Raw genomic sequence first — 22997 nt, 5'->3', positions numbered from 1 at the left:
TACCAAAATAAAGTATTATCAAAAGAAAACAGTTTTCACAAATGAATAAAGTTTCTCTTTGGTGGCTCTCTATGAATGTGGCTTTATACAAAAATGAAGTATTATCAAAAGATTATTTGTTTTACAAATGAACACAGTTTCTCTTTGGTGGTTCTCTGTGAATGTGGCTATATACAAAATAAAGTATTATCAAAAGAAAATATTTCACAAATGAAAAAAAAAAATCTCGTTTGATTGAAATTGTATTTTATTGTAACAACATATAACAAGGTACTACACAACAAGGGTTATTGAAAACAGAAACTTATACAATTCGGGTTTAAATATCCAAGATGGCAGTGATTGAATAATAAGATAAGGTAGAGTAGCCTTCAATACCAATGGGGAGTTATAGAGTAGAGCCAATCATTTATTAAACTGTACAATCGTACAACAGTTAGGGCTCGTCAGAGGTTAGACTCGTGAAACCAGAAGTGTGAACGAAAACTATGATGTGATTCCTGTCACAGGCGATTTCATAGAAAATGTGAATAAAAAACGATAATGCAGTAAGTAGTATATATATATATTTTTTTTAATTAACATTTTCTATGCAAGCGCCTGTAATTTCTATCGCTGTACCGTTCAATAGATCAGGGCATGCATTGTAATACCTAGAAGGCGACGGGAATTAAAAATGCGTTGAAAGAAATCTGGACAGAGAGATGAATTACACCCCATTATTGAATAGACTTAATAATTTTCATTATTGGATTTATATCATAAGAACAACAAGCAAATGTTTTCACAAACCTGAAGACGGAAGGGATGCATTTATCTCATAATTCAATTATTCATAATTTTCGATATTGTTAAAGACTGAATTATTTGGATTCCGGTGCCACTACCTATAAGTACTCGTGTCGCCACCGAGATTTTCCATTGGGCAATAGAATTATCAAATGCATACATAATTTAGTGAATTAGAACATGTCCGGGGAAAATCATGATCTTTACCATTTGATTGGTCTGAAAATCGTCGCGAACGAATGAGCAGTATAGTCAGTAATATACTTAAATACGTATGGATTCCACTCATCTTTTAAAGCCACATACTCCCGAAGAAACATCAATGTTTCCATTTTGAGCTTTTTACAGTTTTCGGACTTGATACATACCTAACAGATTATCGTGAATCAGAAACTTAAAGAAAATGCGTATTTTTGAAAGTATACGGTGAATTCCCAAAAATAATAACAGTGGCTGCCGGACCAAGTTTGTCTGAAAATTGGTCCCACAATGCAACGGCGGGTTTTACATCCCATACATAGTCAGGATGTAAGCCAATCCACTGGTCGGGATGTATAGACCAATAAGAATCACGTTCCAAAATTTAAATAAATCATTTATGGAAGCTGTTGTATACAATACAATATGTGGAATGTACGTATACATTTTGAAAGGAACAAACACCTGTTTAAAAATTCAATGAATTCGTATAATGTATCAATATGTACTTTTCTCCTGATTCCATTTTGTTGCCCACACTATTACAAATGAGTACCACCCCCGGTAACGCTGCCACTGCCGCCGTCAGCCCGCCATCTTTAGCGTGAAGACCATTTAGATAGATCCATTCCAGGCAGTGATTCGCACGATTTCAACGTCTTTCCACTGGAATATAACACTTAATTTCTTAATATATAACATATGTATGTTAGTTCTATTCATGGGGGCCACAGTAGCTAGGTTAGAGCCCCGTCCCTGTAACCCCACGTGGAGATCCTAGATGGGCGATTCGAAGCCATACCCGTGACGGATTGCGTTATTCGGGCAGCTGAGAATGTTTCCCTGGGCAAAACACTTTACCCTAACTTCTCTGGATCGGGCTTCCCGTATGTTGTTCAATGAGGAAGTCATCAACTACTACAATGTGACCCCCGCCTCAAAATGACCCTGGTTGTCTATGGGGCGATAAACCAAGCAAACAACAATCATGGAATATTTGAACTAATTAACCGTATAAAGTTTGTTTTATATTACCTTATGTATTTGAAGTCAGCAACGATATTCAAAATTAAAGTATATTTATATAGAACAGTTATCCATTTGTTAGATATCTTATGTGGAAAAGGGTATTGACATGCTTTAAGTTTATAAGAATAAATATTGTAGCAAATAGCCAATAGTCATAGGCGTCTGTATCTGGTTACCATCTACAGTAAAATATTAACCCCTACTCTTACTATATCAATTGGGAGTAGGAGCTCATATTTTTGTCTATTGATACTTACCAAAAGCAGACGCCTGTGCAAATCTAACAATAAAATGTATGTCACACGTTCACAAAAGCTAGCTGTATAAACACTTTCCTTACCTGTCAACGATTTTAAAGACGTCTTCTGGAATCAAATCTAGTCCAAAGTTTTCACACATGATTTTGGACAACTTTACTTTTCTAATCTGTTCCAGTTGGGCTGCAATATAACCGTTTGATTATTTTTTACGAGAATAAATGATAAATATGAGAAACCCTGAATGATAAACATTTCCCTAAATCTAGGAATAATTGACATAGGAAGTGTATGTATTTGGTAAGCGAATAAAAAAATTGAGAAAAGCGACATTAAACTAAAACTATAATTCTATCTCGAAATCGACAAAACGGGGACAATGTACAAACAAAAATGTATATGATATAAACACACCAGTGAAAACGTGCATGTTTAAATATAAGAAAAGGAAAAGTTACAAAGTTACATGAGTTTATCACTTTTGGACAATAGCATAACGCCCAGTGTGTGAAATGTATGTAGTACTCAGTCAACGGTGATTGTACTATTAAATATCTATGAGTTATATAAATGTATAATTACTGTAAGCGTGTCTATTTTGGCGAATTCAAATTTTCGCGCAAATCCAAATCAATTAGATTAGCATTTTTATTTTCGTTACACAATATAGTTTTATGGATTAAAGGGTGATGTTTTTGTGAGAGAAAAAAAACTGTAGACCGTACGCCTTTAAATGAGGTTATACTAATTGATTTCACTTTAAGGTTATAATAACTAAATGAAGAATCACCTTTTTTAAACCCCTCCTTTGTTGGTCTCTCGTAAAAGAATCTATCTCCAGCCTTTAATTCGTGGAACTGACGTGCGAGGATATGGCTGAAAACAGGGCCCAGGTGTCCACCCTTAACGTCATCTTCGGAGATACCTCCGGCGTACAGGTCGATGTCATCAACATGTCTGTGGGTAACAACACATACTTACATCAACATTCAAAGGAAAAAAAGTATAGCAAGATATAGATTATACCGTATTCGATCAAATGGATTGAGTAAAATATTTTGAAATAAAACAAGAGGCCCAATGGGCCTGTATCGCTCACCTGGCTCTACAGCAACTTTGAAGTTGATTGAGGTCATTTCTAAAGATCCAATGTTGATTACCTCTTTATTCAAGTATCAAAGTAAGCTAGTTTTATTCGTATTAATAAATTTTCTAGTCTTTCATTCCAGCATTCCATTGGCCTAATATCAGGTCTTGCAGGCTCTTGGCTATTGCAAAATTATTGTTTACAGATTTAAGCCAATTTCAACCCTGTGACCTTGAATGTGAGTCAAGGTCATTTATTTAAACAAAATTGGTAGCCCTTCACCTCAGCATGCTACAGGCCAAATATCAAGTCCCTGGGCCTCTTGGTTATTGAGAAGAAGTCGTTTGAAGTTTATAGCCTATTTGACCCATGTGACCTTGAATGAAGGTCAAGGTCACTTATTTAAACAAACTTTGTAGCCTTTTACCCCAGCATGCTACAGGCCCAATATCAAGTCCCTGGGCCTCATGGTTATTGAGAAGAAGCCGTTTGAAGATTATAGCCTATTTGACCTATGTGACCTTGAATGAAGGTCAAGGTCATTTATTTGAACACACTTTGTAGCCTTCACCCCAGCATGCTACAGGCCCAATATCAAGTCCCTGGGCCTCTTGGTTATTGAGAAGAAGTCGCTGGAAGATTATAGCCTTCTTGACCCATGTGACCTTGAATGAAGGTCAAGGTCATTTATTTGAACAATCTTGGTAGCCCTTCACCCCAGCATGCTACAGGCCCAATATCAAGTCCCTGGGCATCTTGGTTATTGAGAAGAAGTCGTTGGAAGATTATAGCCTTTTTGACCCATGTGACCTTGAATGAAGGTCAAGGTCATTTATTTGAACAAACTTGGTAGCCCTTCATCCCAGCATGCTACAGGCCCAATATCAAGTCCCTGGGCCTCTTGGTTATTGAGAAGAAGTCGTTGGAAGATTATAGCCTTTTTGACCCATGTGACCTTGAATGAAGGTCAAAGTCATTTATTTGAACAAACTTGGTAGCCCTTCATCCCAGTATGCTACAGGCCCAATATCAAGTCCCTGGGCCTCTTGGTTATTGAGAAGAAGTCGTTGGAAGATTATAGCCTTTTTGACCCATGTGACCTTGAATGAAGGTCAAGGTCATTTATTTGAACAAACTTGGTAGCCCTTCATCCCAGCATGCTACAGGCCGAATATCAAGTCCCTGGGCCTCTTGGTTATTGAGAAGAAGTCGTTGGAAGATTATAGCCTTTTTGACCCATGTGACCTTGAATGAAGGTCAAAGTCATTTATTTGAACAAACTTGGTAGCCCTTCATCCCAGTATGCTACAGGCCCAATATCAAGTCCCTGGGCCTCTTGGTTATTGAGAAGAAGTCGTTGGAAGATTATAGCCTTTTTGACCCATGTGACCTTGAATGAAGGTCAAGGTCATTTATTTGAACAAACTTGGTAGCCCTTCATCCCAGCATGCTACAGGCCGAATATCAAGTCCCTGGGCCTCTTGGTTATTGAGAAGGAGTTGTTTAAATGAAAAGTTGACGCCGGACGGACGGCCGGACGGACGGACGACGGACGCCGCACCATGGCATAAGCTCACTTGCCCTTCGGGCAGGTGAGCTAAAAACAAATCAAGTGAGAACAATAAACATATTCGGGCGAGAAATCACAAAAGTTCATTTATATTACCATCTGAATATTTTACGACTTTAGATCGTCTTACTACCAATTAAAATGCTTAGCGTGTACCTATCAACACACGGAAACAGTTGAATCGGTTGTTAAATTGTCTAAACCATTTACTTGATTTACATATTGCTCCGTAATCTGGTAAACAGTGTCCTACTAGTATCATCTAAACTACAAACCAGCAGACGAGTGGAGATTGGCTGAACTAGTATCAGGAAGCGATAAGGTAAATTAATTACTTGATCGAGCACTCGAAAACATAAACGATCTCAGTAAACAAAGTACTATACTAGGCGACACGAGTGTTACGAGGGCTGATTGATATGTTGTGAACCTCATATTGAAGGATTTGAATTTTGCAGGAGATTTTGTATTATTTTTCAACATAATCCCTCTCAGTATCTATACACTTTTGTAAGCAGTGTTTAAAGGCAACAATGCCACTTTTATAAAACTCCTTTTCTTGGCTGTTCAGAAAGTTATCCACTGCATGTATGACGTCATCTTCGGACTAAAAGTAGGTGCCCGAAAAAGCTGTTTTCAATCAATTTAAAGCCACAATCGTGAATGGCAGCCATGAAAATGACAGACTTGTGAACAGAAGCATTGTCCTAATGGAATAACACACATTTAATGAGCGTTCCGCGGCGCTTAAGTTTATATTATAAGCATTGTATGTGCCATTGATTGTTTGTCCCTTTTGGAGATAATCTATCAGCAGAATACCATCTGCATCCCAGAAAACTGAGGCCTTCCCCGCTGATGGAACAGTCTTTGCCTTATTTGGCGGGGGAGAGTCAGGATGTTTCCATTGTTTCGATTGTTGTTTGGCCTCTGGGGTAAAATGATGGATCCGTGTTTCATCCATATTGACAAATCTCTGAAGAACCTTGGCAGGATCTTCCTCATAAAGGTTAAGATTAACACGTGATAATATGTGCCTGGTATTCTTCTGATCAACTGTCATAAGTCTTGGTACCCATCGGGCCCAAAGCTTTCTCATTGCAATATCATCGGTCAGAATGTACTCTTTCCTGTGAAATGCCAACTCTATTGGCTATATATCTTTCTGTGACTCGTCTGTCAGTCATAACAATATCATGAACTTTATTGACTTTTTCTGGGGTTGCAGCAGTGACAGGCCTTCAAGGACGGGGGTCATCCTCAAGGCTTTGTCGGCCGCGCTTAAATTCCGCCACCCACCTTTCCACTGTAGCATATGAAGGGACATCTTTCCCAAATGTTGCTACCATATCATTATGGATATCCTTAGGTGTTTAACCATTTTTATCCAAGTATTGTATCAATGCTCTTTCACCGATTTTGTCTATTTTGCAAAAGCCGCTTGTCTTGTTTACTTTAAAGTGCTACCTCGTCGATATAAACTCACCAAATGAGACCAGTCCTTGGGTACACAGCCCTATATGGTCAGATAGTGATAGGACTTATAAAGAACACCCTTGAGTACCTCCTTCAATACGAGGCTCATAACATATCAATCAGCCCTCGTATTTCTTCAGATCAGCATACATCTTCATGTATGTTATCAAATTGTATTTTCACCAAGTTTTTGTCTTCGACATTTGAAAAGGTTTGCTCCATTGTATCATTTTAAATGTATTTGTGACAGGCAAACTATTCTTAGAAAAACCTCTTGGACAGTTCTTACTTCTTATTATTCGTACCATTTCTGGTAACATGTCATATGACTCCGTATCGAGTTACATGTCATGTGACTCCGTACCCGGTAACATGTCATGTGACTCCGTACCCGGTAACATGTCATATGAATCCGCATCCGGTAACATGTCATGTGACTCCGTATCCGATAACATGTAATGTGACTCCGTATCCGGTAGCATGTCATGTGAATCCGCATCCGGTGAAATGTCATGTGACTCCGTATCCGGTGACATGTTATGTGACTCCGTATCCGGTGACATGTCATGTGACACTGTAAGCGTTATAAAAGCATAATCTCAAGGAATGGATAAAACACTCACTTGTAGACGCTTTTCAGTAAACGTTTCTCCCTTTTAGAATGATTCTTAAGCTCGCTGAATGTTGTCGCCCTGGGAATGCCAACCCATTGACGCCAGTCATTGTAGGAAGGTATACCATGGTCCCGTCCCCTCTGGAGGTTAAGTGCGCCAAGGTCAAAGCTATGACCTTCAGAATCAAGGAAAAGCAGGTCGCGGATGCCGCGCTCAAAAATCCTGCAAATGGAAAGTGAATGGTAACGAACGGATATTAGGCATATTCAGTAGCGATAGTTTATCTCTTAACCTTTGGATTATTCAGTTGTTTTGTTGATTGAATATGAAGAATATTATACAAATTACGAAAAATTATTTCGCCATTTCCTTGAGCTCACGATTTCCGATATTGAATTGTCTTCATAACTACATTGACCATTACAGCAACTCTGTCTCGGGAAAATAACTTTGATACATGACAAACATTTTGGTTTATATGATTTAACGTCCTATAAAAAGCCAGGGTCATTTAAGGACGTGTCAGGTTTTGGAGGTGGAGGAAAGACGGAGTACCCGGAGAAAAACCACCGGCCTACGGTCAGTACCAGGAAACTGCACCACCTGGGTTTTGAACTTTTTCATAACAAGAAAGTATACAAACATATAAATACACTGTATATATTTTACCAGATTTTAGATTTTATTGTTTTCCTTAACCACTCGGCCACCGCCGCCCCATGACAAACATACATACGACAATTAAAGAGAAACTAATAACGTTCATAGCTTAATGCACATTTCGCGGTACTAACCTGTCTCTTCTCATAGATTCGTTTGCGCAAACCCATCGAGCCAGCAAGGGAACGTCATTTCCGCTGTCGCCTACCACCATGGAAGGTCTAAAGAATGTTTCCTCTATGGGTGTAACTTTGTACGTCATGTAGTCATAGAGCAATGTTGCCTGGAATCCGCTCACCAAGGAATGCCCAAACCTCATAGCTGCAACAGCAAAGGAGTTCTTAATGGATGGGTCGACGGTTGAATGGTATGGATCACCTTTCGATCGGGTCAAGTTGTAAGAATCCAGGAATTCCGAGGGCAGGAGGCTTGGTAGCCACTCGTAGTAGGAGATCTGCTGGAGAAGAGCCGATACAATTTTTCGTGTCGTCTGAAACGTCTCTTCGTCAGACCATTTGGGATTCAGGGTCGACAACTCTCTGGCGATACGGTTATGTTCCCTGAAGAACAACACATGATTCGCACCGAGATGCGGAACAACGTTAGCTCTGACGTCACCTGTAAATCAATAATGGGATGTATTATTTAACTGCACAAATCTTCTCAATTTTTGTAGTTTGGAACATGCGAAATCTAATTAAGGGGTGCATTTATTTATACTTATTTTAAATCAATCGCCAATCTACCATCGTACACTATATCAAAAGATATATTTATATGTAGACTATACCAAATTCGAAGGAACCATTCGAGTTCACAGATGGGTTTTATTCCGGACGTGCTTCAGCTACTACAAAAGTATGAAATTTCTGACGTTTTAGATACATACATAGACACTACAACATTCCCATCAAAAACCTTATGGAAACAAAAGGTTAGAAAAGCAATACATCGTTCTGAAAATGAACTTCTCGCTCTAAGAATGCACCAGGATAATGACTTTGTACACTTCCGTGAAGTACATGGCAGTTATCATCCATGGACAATGTGGACAATCCCTTTAAAAAGTCAGTATGAGAGATCCGCCATTAGATACATCAGCAGAGTCCTGTCAATCATACCCAGTTGGACAGAAGGTCTGTGTCTTTAATGTGGATTCTTATACATTGACTTAATTTTACACATAGTGACTACTTGTGACATAACACATAATATCAGATGTGAATATATGATATCAATTCTAGACAAATGTGGCGAAGAGTTTGGTGTGTACTTAAACAATCTGCCTCACGAGGACTTGTTGAGGTGCCTGTTAGGTAAAAAGACTGTACAGTCATCACCAATCAAAGATATAAAAAATGCATTTTACCTAGAAAGTGCGAAATATGTATTCAAAGCAGCCAAATTCTACTTTGAAAATAAGTAAATTTCAGTCTTATATATGTGATATTCAACTATCTGAATATTATATCTGTAACATGTAAATATGATGAAGGAAAAAAAAGAGACTTTGCCAGTTAAAGCTAATGTAACATAAATTTTGTAATAACTTTTCAATTTGTTTCAAAATTTGTATCTCTTATCAGGAGGAATAAAAGAATTGATTGATAGATATCATTAACATATAAAAACAACGCATTTGCATGCATTTCCTCCTACACTAACGTCATAGTTCTATGATCCATGTTGAAAACATCGTGTTAACATTGTAAAATTTTATCTGTATTTAGAGCCATGTTTTCCCAATAGATACAAAAAAAGTTATTTCCCGAAGAAATCATGACGTCAACCTCCCCACCACTATAGGTTAGTGTTTCTCGGAAAGCTAACAAAAAGGCCGATCTGTCGTGTTTGTCTTTTGGGAAATACATTTCACTCTAATTGCTCTGGATGGCATGTGACGAGCTTGCCGTATGTTGTTCAGTGAGGTAGTCACCAACTACTTCAGGGATACCTCGACTCGTATTGAGTGTTTTCGGGGAAACAAACCCAGCCAAAAAAAATAAAGATTTCGACAGCAGTCGACATTTTTGTCGGAAATTATAATTTTTGAGAAAATAGCTTAAATATTGGATCAGCTGTGACAGGTTTACGAGATTGTGTAAATAGACTTACCTGCTTTGATACAGAAATCGTTAGGTTTAGAAATAATACAGGAATCCTCGCTTCCTTTCGGGGGCAGGTTTCCGGGAGAAGAGAGTAGCATTCCTGAAACAAAAGCAAGATCATGCTTGGTCAATGCTCACATATACATCTTCCCAGAAAGTTGGGCGTATGTATTGTATGTGCTGCCGATATTGCCCGATTCGTACGACGCGACTAAATTTATATGGAACTAAGCCTCATTTTTTGCCCTTAGTTCAGCGTTCACCCCCGTGAGGAAGGCTATGGGTTCTGTTCCCTTTCCGATATATACTAGAGTCGCCATCTTTAAGTGGCTGCTCAAAACAAGAATACACATGTCCTTCAGATAGTAAAACAGAAACCTTCAGCTTTTGAAACTTTGACGTGGCGTCAACCCTTACTTGCTATTTTACAAATAACTCAAAATATTCCTTACCATTAGTGAATAGCCTCAGAGAGGAAACCTCCTCTTCCGAAGACCCGTACACATTGGACCCGTCCACAAAGGCCGTGATGGCGTTTACCTGTTGTCGCATAGCTGTTAAAGCAGAATTTCAAAATTTATTAGAAACCAATTTTAGTGTGGTTTTATCGACGCAACGAAGAATTGTACATGCATGCTGCTTGATAAACGTAATCTTATTTTGTAAACTCGATATCATTGATATTTATGTTAAACTGTATCAATAAATGTGTCATGTATATAAAGATTATTTTTACAGAACCTATCCGCGAAATTGTACGACTTCACGAATCTTATAGTTCACCGAATACATACCTGGACCACAGTCATCCACGACAGCAGACGATCGTACAAAAGACATACACGAGGTCTTAAAATGGTTGTCGTTCTTGGGGATGTCAATTGGGAAACAGTCATCTCTATAAGACATAAAATAATGTTTTACTTCAGTAATGTCATTTGAATGTGTTATTTCACGAAAAGCTTGTTTTTCGCTAGGATCGCGGTTGGTAAGACACTTAGCCTAATCGCAGCGCACAACCCCTATGTTCAGTGAGACAGCTACCAAAGGATATCATCCTCAAACCGACCCTTGGTTTAGACAGCATTTAGGATAAACACAGCAAACAAACAAACTTAGGAAGCAAATAGGTCTGTGCAGCGTTAAGACCAACCTATTCTGCAAGACATTTAGTCCGACAAGAGGTAGAAATTGCAGCTGAAATTATGAAGTCAAATGATGTCTTGTAGGACACATTGGCGAATCTAGGACACTGAATCAATTAATCAAACGAATAGATGGAAATGTTTTAGGACATATACAGGTATAGAATAATACAAATCTGATAGTAGGCAAATCCTGAACAATGAAAAATCAATGCACGAGCTACCTATGTGAATATGCTTTCTCTCATTTGTAGAATTGGGACTTTGGTAGATTTGCTCAGATAGTTATCAAAATGTGGATCACTACTCCTTCCGATGTTTGGAAAAATATGATGACTGAAAGGACACACTGAAAGACCGCCGGAAAGGGAGAGAAGAAATTTTACAGGCAGAGAAATGCCGGCCGATCACCGCAAAGACATCAAAGCTACGAACCAAATAATGAAGAAATCAACGCAGATAATGAAATCAGTTCTAAGCAGGTTTTTATAATTTCCTTGAAAACATCAGCACTTCCGAAAAGTTTAAATGAGAGAAAGGACATCCTTAAATGACATGTACCTTTATGAGTGATGAATAGTGGAAAACAATCACAATAGAAATATGTTACTTCCATCAAAGATGAATCGTAATGGACAAATTGGAATACTGATATCAGGGCCATACAGATAACCATAAAAATTCAGCATACCGAAGCGGAACCGAGACATACCAGAAAACAGAAAAATACAATTATTATTAACAACTGAAAAGATAGATCAATGAGCCAATAGCTGACACACTATTAAATGAGTTATCTGAAAAGATGCTTTTTTCCAAAACCAAACTGTCTTCTTACAAAAGATTTCTGAAGCCTCACCTTGAAGGCTCCCACTTATAGGCACCATACCTGAAAAAGACGTAAATGAGCTGGAAATTTAAAAGGGGCATCCCAGGAAAATCTGAGAATGAAAACTGATGATATACATAGTGATGATTTTAAAATGGTGATAATCAAGTGACCAACTGAGAAGCATACGATGTTTGTGAAGTTTGGTACATAGTGATATAAACTTTTTACTGACAAAAACGAAAAGGGAATTTGCATAAAAGACCCAAAAGCAATTGTCCTTCAATACGAATTGTGAGATAGATAGAGAAAGGCCAAAAATGGTTTAAATTGTATCGTACAGCTGTTTCATCCTTCTCAGACTCATGATACCAAGGGCCAAAAGTGATGATTCCTAGGAGGCAGCGAAGGACAACAGAGCAACAAAGATCACCCGTAAACAAATATTGAGCTTCAATATGTTTGAATTCTTAAGGCATATCTTTAACCATCAAAATTTCTTATAGAGAAACGTGGTCCAAACGTTGGAGACTAATCGTATTAAAACTGGAATAAACGAGAACGTTTTATTATTATAGTCATGATGGATTTAGAGCTACCTCGATTATACTGTTTCATACGAAAGTTATATACATTTTACTATAACCATCCTCTAAAGGTTTGGGTTTCTTATTTAAACTTTTAGATTTATTGAAGAAATTATATCGTTGCGGTCTACATTTTGTATGAACTTTCAATCATACTAGCTACCATTATAATCACCTTGTAATTTCATGTGACGGTGTTTATCAGATATTTTCCTATACAAATAATCCCACCTCGAAGGGAGGGATCTTACAAGAACATATTGCAAATATTGTTAGTGTGCAACAATATACACAAAAGCATATTGTCACTGCACCATAACACTACTCAATGTTTTCTTGACACATCATTCTTTTTAGATATTGTTTTATCTTTCAATAAACCATGCACGTCTTTGAAAGAAGATTAATGATAAGATAATAGAATATTAAACCTTTGCAAAAAAAAATCAATGGACAGAGAATCTCATCATACAGTTGTACAGAATATAGTGCTAAGTCTTACCTTCCAGAACCGGTCTCGTCACAGCATTCTATTTGAGACCCCTCTTCACCTTGAAAAATAAAATACTTTCACTTAAGATAACGACAAATCCTTGTTGTTTAAGCAAATGAAGAAAGTACTTGGCATTTTTAATATTTGTGCATTTATATTTATCATCATTGGATTATCATGGCAGAATCGCAATACCTGAAGCAGTTGGAGTGAGTGTAATGTCATGATCAAGAAACTGTCCCCACGCCATCACCATTAGAGATAGCTTTTTTTCTTTCTTCTCTGAACTCGTGTTTGCAAAAACAACGTTGCTGACAAGCCTGGGGCTGGGAAGAGGTGAAGAATCACGGCTGCTCTCACTTCTCGGGGCACCGATACCTAAACATACCATATATATATTGCAAAATCTGGCCAAAAATAAAACTTCAAAACATCATTGAATATTGACTTTATGATGTCGAAGTTGATAAGTGCGAACAATATAACACAGCAGAATGTGAACAATGTACAATTCACTAACACCGTCTTCTTCGCGATGGATGATAATAAACATAGATGACAAGAGGCCAATGGGCATAAACGGTCATCAGACAAATACTTACAGCAGTGTCATACCCCTCAAATCGAAGGGCTCAAACCAGACTCATTATCATCATTTGCATTTTGACGCAAAATTTCAGTCAAGTTTTTGTTTTGAGGCCTCACCCCTCTGTTCTTCAGGGGTCGGACCAGTCTCATTTATGTAAATTATGATTGCCCTCCCAAATGATGTTTCAGACAAACTTTTGGTGTAGTCAATGAATGCATTAAGGAAGAGTAGCGTTTGAAAGCAAAATTTGCCTGTAATCAATAAGGCATTAAGGAAGAGTAGCGTTTTCAAATTTCATCTACGTCCTCCTTTTCTCCATAGTTGGAGCTGACTCATTTATATGAGTTATGATTGTCGTCCAAACCAAATTTTGCAGTAATCCACTAAGTTATTAAAGAAGAGTAGCGTTTTACAACAAACTTTTGGCTAAGTTCCCCTTTTGGGGCTTCGCCTCTCTGTCTCCAGGAATCACACTAGCCTCAATTATATAAAATATGATTGCTCTCCTCTAATGCTGTTTCACATTAAATTTGGTTGTTACCTACCCAGGGAATAATGAGGAATGGGGTTTTTAATAAAAAAAAAATGTGATTGCCCTCCCAAAGGATATCCGATACCAAATTTGGTTGTAATCCACCCAAGGTATAAGAAGGAGTAGGGTTTTAAAGCAAAATTTCAGCAAAGCTCCCCTTTTGGGGCCCCGCAATCGGACCACATTGGTCACACCATCTTAATTTATATAAAATATGATTGCCTTCCCCAAATGATATCTCATACCAACATTTGGTTGTAATACACCTAAGGGTTAAAGAGGAGTTGATTTTAAAGCAAAACATCCACCATCACACCAAATATAACATTCAACGTATTCGGATAACACATCAAAGCGATTATTGGCATAAACAACATACAATTTATCAACATTATAATATTTAATGCGTAAAACGATTTGCATTAAGTTTCTCACCATCACTGTAGTTGGCTGGTAAGTAGCGTCCCTGTTGGGTACCAGCGGCACCCCAGGTTGGGTGCTTTAAATTGTTACATTGGCCGTCAATCGTCCGGTAGGTTTTGCTGGCCGAATTACACGCAGATGACGAAAGTGCTGCTGCACAGGGGACATTCTTACGCCACTCTGACATAATCTCCTCGGAATCACGAATCTCTGTAAGATCTAGTCCAGATCTGTGTTGCAAAGAAAAAAACACTATAAAAACTGGTTAAGGAAATCGGAACGAGGCTGCAGTGGCATTGGAAATAGTAAACAAATGTACTTAAAAATTACTCAATGACATTTCTCGATGAACGTTGAAAATATGGTACCATAGCCGTGCAATTGCAATAAGCCGTTGCTATAAGACAACTCAAGTCGGGTCGATTTTGCGATATGGAAAACTTTAATCCATTCTTTCTGTGATCAACAGAGTGGTGTGTGATTTTCATCAAAGGTGAATATAGCCCACAAAATTATCTAAAAGTCCCTTGCACACGAGGAAATGTCCAAGTACATTTCGGATGTTACGCATCCTCAGGTCCCTGAAGTTTATTCGACAACAAGTGTTTAAAGCCAAACGATTGACGAGATTCCCGTAGATAATATATATCAATCGATATTTCCAAACTTGTACTTACTGTTTTTAGAGTTCGTTAGTTGTCTGTGATTAGATTTTTTTTGTCTGTGATTAGATATTCTCAAGCTTGTACTTACAGTGATAAGATATTTCTGCCTGTGATTAGATATTTCTGTCTGTGATTAGATATTCCCGTGCTTGTACTTACAATTTTGAGAGTTCCTTGGTTGATGCTAGTGCCCTAACGGCGTTCTCCTCTTTGGTTCGTGTCTTGGGGCTGGACATCTTCAGCTGATGAAGCTGTCTCACACTATTTCCTTTGTTGTGTTTGTCAATACCTGTACAAAACAAAACATCTTGTAAGGCATTTGTCAATCTCGTATGGTATTTTGTTTATTCTGTCTGGTATATCGTTGATTTAATAAGGTATATTTTCAATTTAGTAAGGCATAATTTTAATTTTGTAAGGCATATTGGTAATTTTGTAATGTATATCGCTTAATTTGTAATACATATCAAAATTTTGCAAGGCATACTGTATACGTGGTAATTTTCGCCTCATGTTATTTTCGCCCTTGAGCAACACAAAACATATTCGACCTATCATAAATTCGAACCTAAATTGTTTTCAAAAAAATGTCCTTTTCTTCGTTTGTAAAATCGGGAAATTCCGTTCGGATTTCTCAATATACATGTAGTTGAACTCTGAACAATCTGGATATATCTATTTCCCCAATCGTCTTACCAGCTGGGGTGTGAAATATAATCAGGCGTGAAATAAAGAACGTTTATCTATGCTCAGATTTTCGTTTATTCCCATTGATTCAAGTAGTATCGGGTAAGCATGGGTGATTTTAAGCAAGTTCACCGTACCGTGACTAATGACTGACCATTGTTTTCTCTTGTTCATTGTAAATGTAGATGTATGGAAGCCACAAGTGACAGTGAACTGATCAAATTAGCCTTCTCCCAGGCAGGAATTGGATGTCACTCTATTTCATTTTTATCACGACCGGACTACATGATTTTAGAAAATGACTACATATTTAAAATTGCTTAGTATGTATCGTTTTTTAAAAGGAAAAAACTAAGCTCATATTCTCAATTTAAATCAATGTGATATTTCAAATGTACTAGGCCTACATTTAGATCGAGATTTTATTTCACACACATATATTTGAATAAAACAATGTTTTGTTTTATATATCTAGTGTAAATATATAGCACGTGTTGTTTGAGATTGTAGAGAATAAAACACAGTTGAAAAGTAAGAGGGTATGTTTTCGATCCTTCTACTCTTGGTCCATGTACTATGGTTTATAAATCCATCATATTCAGCTTGAAATTTTCGCCTTCATTAAAAAAAAAAAAAAAAAACGGGGCGAAAATTACCCGGTTAACAGTATTCATACAGTGTAAGGTACATTGTTAATTTTGTAAGGTATATTGTTAATTTTGTAAGGTATATTGTTAATTTTGTATGGCATGTTTATATTTTTGAGGCATATTGTTAATTTTGCAAGGCATATATTTATTTTGTCAGTTAAGTTGTCAAATTTGTAAGGCCTATTTTTAATTTTTAAAGGTATATTGTTAATATTGTAAGGCTTATTTTATATATTGAGAGGCATATTTTTAACTTTGTAAGGCATATTTTAATCATTGTAAGCATATACTTAATTTTGTAATCATGTTTTAATTTTGTTAATTTAAGGCATATTTTACATCTTGTATGGCATTAAGTTATTTTCAAGACAGATTATTAATGTTGTAAGACAAGATATATGTTTTGTAAGGCATATTTTTAATTTTGTATTTTATAACTAGTGGTCATTAAATGAATTTGCTGCTGATTAAAATCTGTGTCTTCCCAATATTTAGCAAATCCTTGTTTGTATTCCTTTATCTAACAGATGCATGTGTACACATTAAAAGCAAGTCCTTTTGAAGAAAAGGGGCGTTACCGCTATCGAAGAAGTGTTGCCTCTCTTCTTTTTTCTCTATAACTGCTTGATCGCCTTTTTCCTTTGCATATCTGACAAGAACCTCAACCAGTTCTTGCTCCACAACGTCGTTTTTGCCGGAGTTCGCTGATGTTGTACAAGTCATGTAATAAATGACTGCTCCAACAAGAACCACCCTTAGAGAAAGCATTGTTACCATTCGCTCTGAAAAAGACATTGAGAAAAATATTTACTACTTTTTTCCGTAATCGGCTGACAAGTAAATATTGGCCGTGTTTATTATATCATAATGAAGAAACAAGTAATTAAATGTTTTCGTGTCAGGATCTGTGATATAGTTCTTGTCTTTTGGAAAAGCTGAAAATAGCATTTTATTTCACATATGATACATAACACCATTATACGAACTCATTTCTCCTCAGCGTCAGGAAAATGTTGTGGCAATATGTTTGAGCATCTATTGATTAATACTTTTAAATATGCCGAGTGATGAATAAAAAACATTCATTACAAGCGCTGATCCATCTTCTATAAAACTTCAATTATGCTCTTGGTCATAATTTTAGAAATCCAGAACGAGTTATAAGGAATCTTTTTTTTTTTTTTTTTTTTGCTTCTTTTTTTACTTTAAACCAACATAAATGCAATCAAAGTAACCTAAAATAAGTAGAAAGTAGTGTCGAAATCTTGACGGGGACGTGAGATAGCACCCTTATATAAAATCATCATTTTCACGAAATGTTTCCAAAAAAAACCTTTCGAGTAATGTTTAAATTCTTAAACGTGACACTATCTAAGGGAATTAAATGCACCAGTATAAACGAGGAAAACATTTCTGAAAAGGATAATTCCTTCCAGACTGTATCTGATGCAATTGTCTACGTTTTTCGTTACACTTGTCTTGCATGAAGTATATCACTGTAGACTTGTGTGCTCGTATCGTACGCTTATCAATATGATGTAGATTCGACCTGTGCCGATAAAGATGTGGTTAGTCATAGTAGTAGATGTATTCGTTCAATCCAACCGGACATCACGGCACGATTTTGTTTATTAAATGAACCGGGTATGATACAGGACGCCCGATTTCACTTCACCCTGGGTCATCCTTTATCAACATAAGGCCTTTGGGTAATAACCGTCACGTTTTTGTTTTACACGACAAAGGAACGATCGAGTACACAAAGTGGTATATCAAATCCAAATAAGAATGTTTGAACATATGAACATTATATTAAAAAACAACTAGAAATTATCGCAAATTATTCAACTCATACCAGTAGTTTTCCTATCATTCATATACTTATTGTACCGTCTACTATTGGAATCCCCCCTACCACTTGACATCCCGAAACATGCATCAGCAATTTCTGAGATTAGCTAGTTATATTTCATCAGAACGGGACGGGAAGGATATGAGAATTACTCTATCCCCCCAGCCCCACCCCATCAACCACCCTCTCCCATCGCATGCATCGTGCATGCAGGGGAGGCCGTTCTCGGATGACCTTAGCTGTTGATAGGGCTTTAAACAATAAGAAACAAAACAAAACCAGTTACAGCCAGTTCCAGAGAGCCAAAACAGCTATATGATGTAGTTTTGTTATCCGATATGTGTCTGCTACTGATCATATTTTGAAAGGAGCTGTTCACTTTGTCTTTTTCTAGGATCCATAAATATCCTTGAGTAATAGACATTTATCTTTATCAAACATATTTTCGTTTTAATTTTCTTCAATTTCGTTATCACAAATCCACTGAAAATATCTCCAGAGGAGTAAAAAGAAAAATTTCCTCAGTAGGAAATTGGGCGATTTTGTAGTAATGATATCAAACACATTTTTTTTTTCAATGCCTGCTGAAGATAAATTCAGATTTTTTTTATAAATAATTTGCACTACACTATTGTTTGGGGAGATGAACCCAGGGCTCCCCAACACTGGCAACTCCTATCAAATACAGAAGTGTGTATACAATTACTGCTTAGCCATTATTGTATACACACATCTAGGATATTTCCAGCTGGGGGATAAAAATGTTTGTACCATAAAAAATAATAATAATTCGCACCACTTTACTAAGTAATGTAGCACGGCATTGTTGTCAACCCGATAGATGACATTACGGACGCTTAGCCCAGACGATACGATACAGGATTTCATCGTACGCAACAAAGCACTGCCATTAATATTTCATTTTAATAATTATGGATTGTTTCATCATGTTTTGAAAGTAAATGTTAACAATCTTTATAACAATGGAATAAAATTATGGTTCGTTCTACATGTCGGCATTCTCTTTTTTGTTATCAGACATTTAATTGCTCAAAACACCAATTTGAATACAACATGTTGCTTTTCTAGTATTTTTTAGTATAAAGAATATATAGAGATATAATATTTTATATTTTATATATTATCATTTTTGCAGAGATCATACCTTCTATAAGCTATGTAAAACATATCTTACTTTTATATATTGTACAATGTATCTAATGTTAGATAAAATTATTGCATATGATACAATACTGGTTTGATAAACTAGACTGGTAAACGGCTGGTAGCTTTTCATCCAACGAAAACCTAGGTATTGTTAGTTAGTAAAATATAATAGGCTGCATTATCCGTCAGTATTAATGAACAATACATTGGTATCCAAGGTAACGTTTCACAAACACCTTGCATGGTGTATACATGTATTTGTGTTCTTTTTTAGCTGGATCAATCACGTTAATAATATCATAAACAAAATTTTCAAACGTTTATTTATAATTCTTTAATAAACATTCGTACTTTATAGTTACTGTTTACAAACACCCTACATCTTTTATCAAACCAATCTTAGAATATGCTGACGTTCGATTCATACTAGTGGATTTGATTAAAGGACTAGAACATCTTAAAATAGAGGAAGGGGGGAAAACGCTGCTTACTTGTTCATTCTCATCACTCAATGATTACAGAACCAGACAATCGAATCAAATCAAAATACAACTTTTTTTTGCCATCAGGAGTCAAATTACGGAATTCTATACCAGCTGAAATTACAAACAATCCTTCTTTGAACAGGACTTTGGAAAAATAAGTCCTTAGAGCGAACCTTCTTGCAGGAACTTTGGCAAACGCGACTTACAAATACTTCAGGACAGAATTCGGTTAAATCAATTACAAACAATCTTTCTTTGAACAGGTTTTTCAAAAAACGTCCTTAGAACCCATCTTCTTGCAGGAACTTTGCCAAGCGCAAATTAAAAATACTTCGTGACAGAATTCGTTTAAATCGGAGAACTTTTGAAGAATTTAAAGATAAAACTTAAGGAGACAATGACTACTGCCGTACAATGAAGTACTTATCATAGCGGGAACTGTTATATACGCCCCTCAAACGACCCCCTAAAATAAAGTAGTTGATATCGCAACAGTGTTTGTAGTGACATACTACATCTACATGTATATATCAAATCTCCCCATTCGGTCATTATTCAAATTTCGACAAATCAGATATCTCGTTCCGACTGACCGGTCCGATGACCGATCGAAAAAGAAAAATACTGTAGAGCACCGCTGGTCATATACGAACAATCATTAAAGAATTTCGAGAAAATATCTCGGAAACAACAACAGTAAGGAACCAAGTAAATACAATACGTTGAGGAGCATGCTAATTAAGTTTAATCGAAATTCTCCACATCCTTAACAAACATAATTAATATAATTATATATAAATGTGTTTTATGTTGTAAATATATAATTGATATATTTATTTAATGTTCTAAACTGACAGTTCAGTCACCATCTCGTTAATATTCTAATCAAACTGTTTGTATTTAGATCACTATTCTGGATACTTATGCCGAGCTTTTGAGGAAAATGGGTCAATATCAGCTTCAAGCTTGTTAACAAGTCATTCATCAAACTATTTTGTAATGTATATTGATATAATTAATTTTTCTTTGTTTTCATAGTAAATACTCAAATGTGATTGGTCGAAAAATTCTTTTCATTCTTTTATGAAAGAAATTCCGAGAATGACGCGAAAAATGTGACGTCACAATACGACAATTGACGTTGCGTATTGATTTGAGAAAAAGAATCCCATTTAAAACCAGTAAAATTGTACATAAAACATGTTTTAAATTAGAAAATCATTTTCAAAAATTAATTATAAGCGTTGATGTCAATTATTTTTTAGTTTCATCGGGGTATGAAACAAATTTTGTTTGCAAACTTCTGTAAGAATCCGCTACGCGGATTCATACAGTTTGCAAACAAAATTTGTTTCATACCCCAATGAAACTAAAAAAAATGACATCAATGCTTAAATCCGTGATTGTTTTCAAATAAATACTGTTTCATAAAATAAATTATATATATAATACCTCCTTCATTTCATAAAAAAAAATAAAATATGTCTTTTCTAATCTCGCGAAGTGCATGGTACTTTTCATCAAATCAGTTTGGCTTGCCATATAAAAGGGTTATTAATGTTGCTTAGAAATGGTACAGAGAAACAGATATAACACAATAGTGATATGTAAATTAGTACCTACCTTTAGAGATGACGCGGTCGTGTTTGTAAGGAACAGTTGGGTAGGTGTATTTATACTGACCAGCCTACGTCACGATACGACCGATTTGATACATAGTTCTAATGGGGAAACAATCAACTGGAAATGCAATAGACCGAGTGGGTGGTGAAATGGACATAGCTACCGGTAACAATTTAGACCTTATACGGAATCAAATGTTAAAGGGATTTAAATTCTTTAAAAATTTAAATGTAATCTTTAAAGCGGGCATCCCGGGTTGGTTAATGCGTAAATCGTTGAATTATGAATTCCCAAAAAAATCATGAAAAGGAATTTTTGCTGTTGTTTCTTTTTTTTTTAATTTTCTGAACAATGGTGGAAGTTTGAATGCTTGATATAGCATGCTTCTAATGCTGGAGCGGTCTCATTTCTCAGACAAAATCGCACAAAACATCACCATCACATCCTTACTATAGACTTAATCGCGAAAGAATGACAACCAGACCGACGACATACCAAAGCCCAAAGCCGAATTCGTCACCTCACAATTCTTAAAGACATAAAATCTAAATGGGGGGGGGGGGGGGGGGGGGGGGGGGGGGGAGTCCGTGGATGAAATCTTCCTTGAGATGTATTACCTGGATAAATACATCATTAGATATACAATGTATTAACCAATGGGACAGATTCAGCTGATATTTATAGCGTTTCAAATACGTAATGTTATTACCTATTGTCATATCTTGCCGACATGCAATGAATCAAAAGTCAACTATATCGCACACCGTTTATAACAATGGAATATGTAGTGTTTGTAATCTGGACCAGGCAAGTATTTTAATTCACGTATCTGCATAAACACTTGACCTTGACGTCTTTTTAAAATCCAGTATTGGAAATTAATAAGTTATTGTATTATTAACCAGGTTGTGTCAATTCTATCGACCTATTACACAATGTATGAGTTATACAGTCGTCTCTATGTCACTGACGAGTCCTAGAAGGACATTTTGGCTCTATCATAATATTTCGTGCTATTTGTACAATGCTACATACACTAGTTGTAAACATAAATAAGATCGTTTGTTTATCAAGGATCACGTGACGTCAAACGAAGACAACATCAGCCCCTTCAGTGTTTAAACCTTAGTTACACCTCACCTACCAATGACTTGATAGTATAACAAGAACGACACGCATAGCTCCAGGATAATGTTGACTCTGTCACGGTATATACATGGTAATTCCAACTGTGCGTGTAGATTCAAGCTAAATATATGTAAAACAATATTTTGCAACCCGTTAACTTCAAAAACGTGTCCGAAAAAGAACAAAGGGATAAATTAAATATAAAAACAATTACAAGATCAGGGTTGTTATTTACGGATAGGTGTTGTAATGGGGAAAGGTGTCCTTTGTCGTTAAAATTTGTCTGTGGCAATGGCAGATAGGAAATATTAATGACGAATAGTGGGTAGATAGACAATAAATAGTTGTTCGTTT

General features: G+C 36.4%; 1 protein-coding gene across 1 annotated transcript; it reads right to left on the bottom strand.

The window, feature by feature from the left end:
• Nucleotides 1–576: 576 nt before the first annotated feature.
• Nucleotides 577–21531, bottom strand: LOC117343971 (lactoperoxidase-like). The gene is made up of 15 exons (XM_033906544.1): nucleotides 21516–21531; nucleotides 16967–17170; nucleotides 15211–15340; nucleotides 14399–14616; nucleotides 13038–13220; nucleotides 12852–12900; nucleotides 11793–11822; nucleotides 10583–10686; nucleotides 10241–10342; nucleotides 9796–9888; nucleotides 7815–8298; nucleotides 7030–7242; nucleotides 3064–3230; nucleotides 2357–2456; nucleotides 577–1653 (listed from the first exon to the last, which is right to left on the bottom strand). The coding sequence occupies exons 2-15, from the start codon at nucleotides 17163–17165 to the stop codon at nucleotides 1587–1589; spliced, it is 2139 nt and encodes a 712-aa protein (XP_033762435.1). The 5' UTR covers nucleotides 17166–17170; nucleotides 21516–21531; the 3' UTR covers nucleotides 577–1586.
• Nucleotides 21532–22997: the final 1466 nt, after the last annotated feature.

This window comes from Pecten maximus, chromosome 15 (genome assembly GCF_902652985.1).
Source record: "Pecten maximus chromosome 15, xPecMax1.1, whole genome shotgun sequence".
NCBI lineage: Eukaryota > Metazoa > Mollusca > Bivalvia > Pectinida > Pectinidae > Pecten > Pecten maximus.
This window is presented reverse-complemented; position numbering and strand designations above follow the sequence as displayed.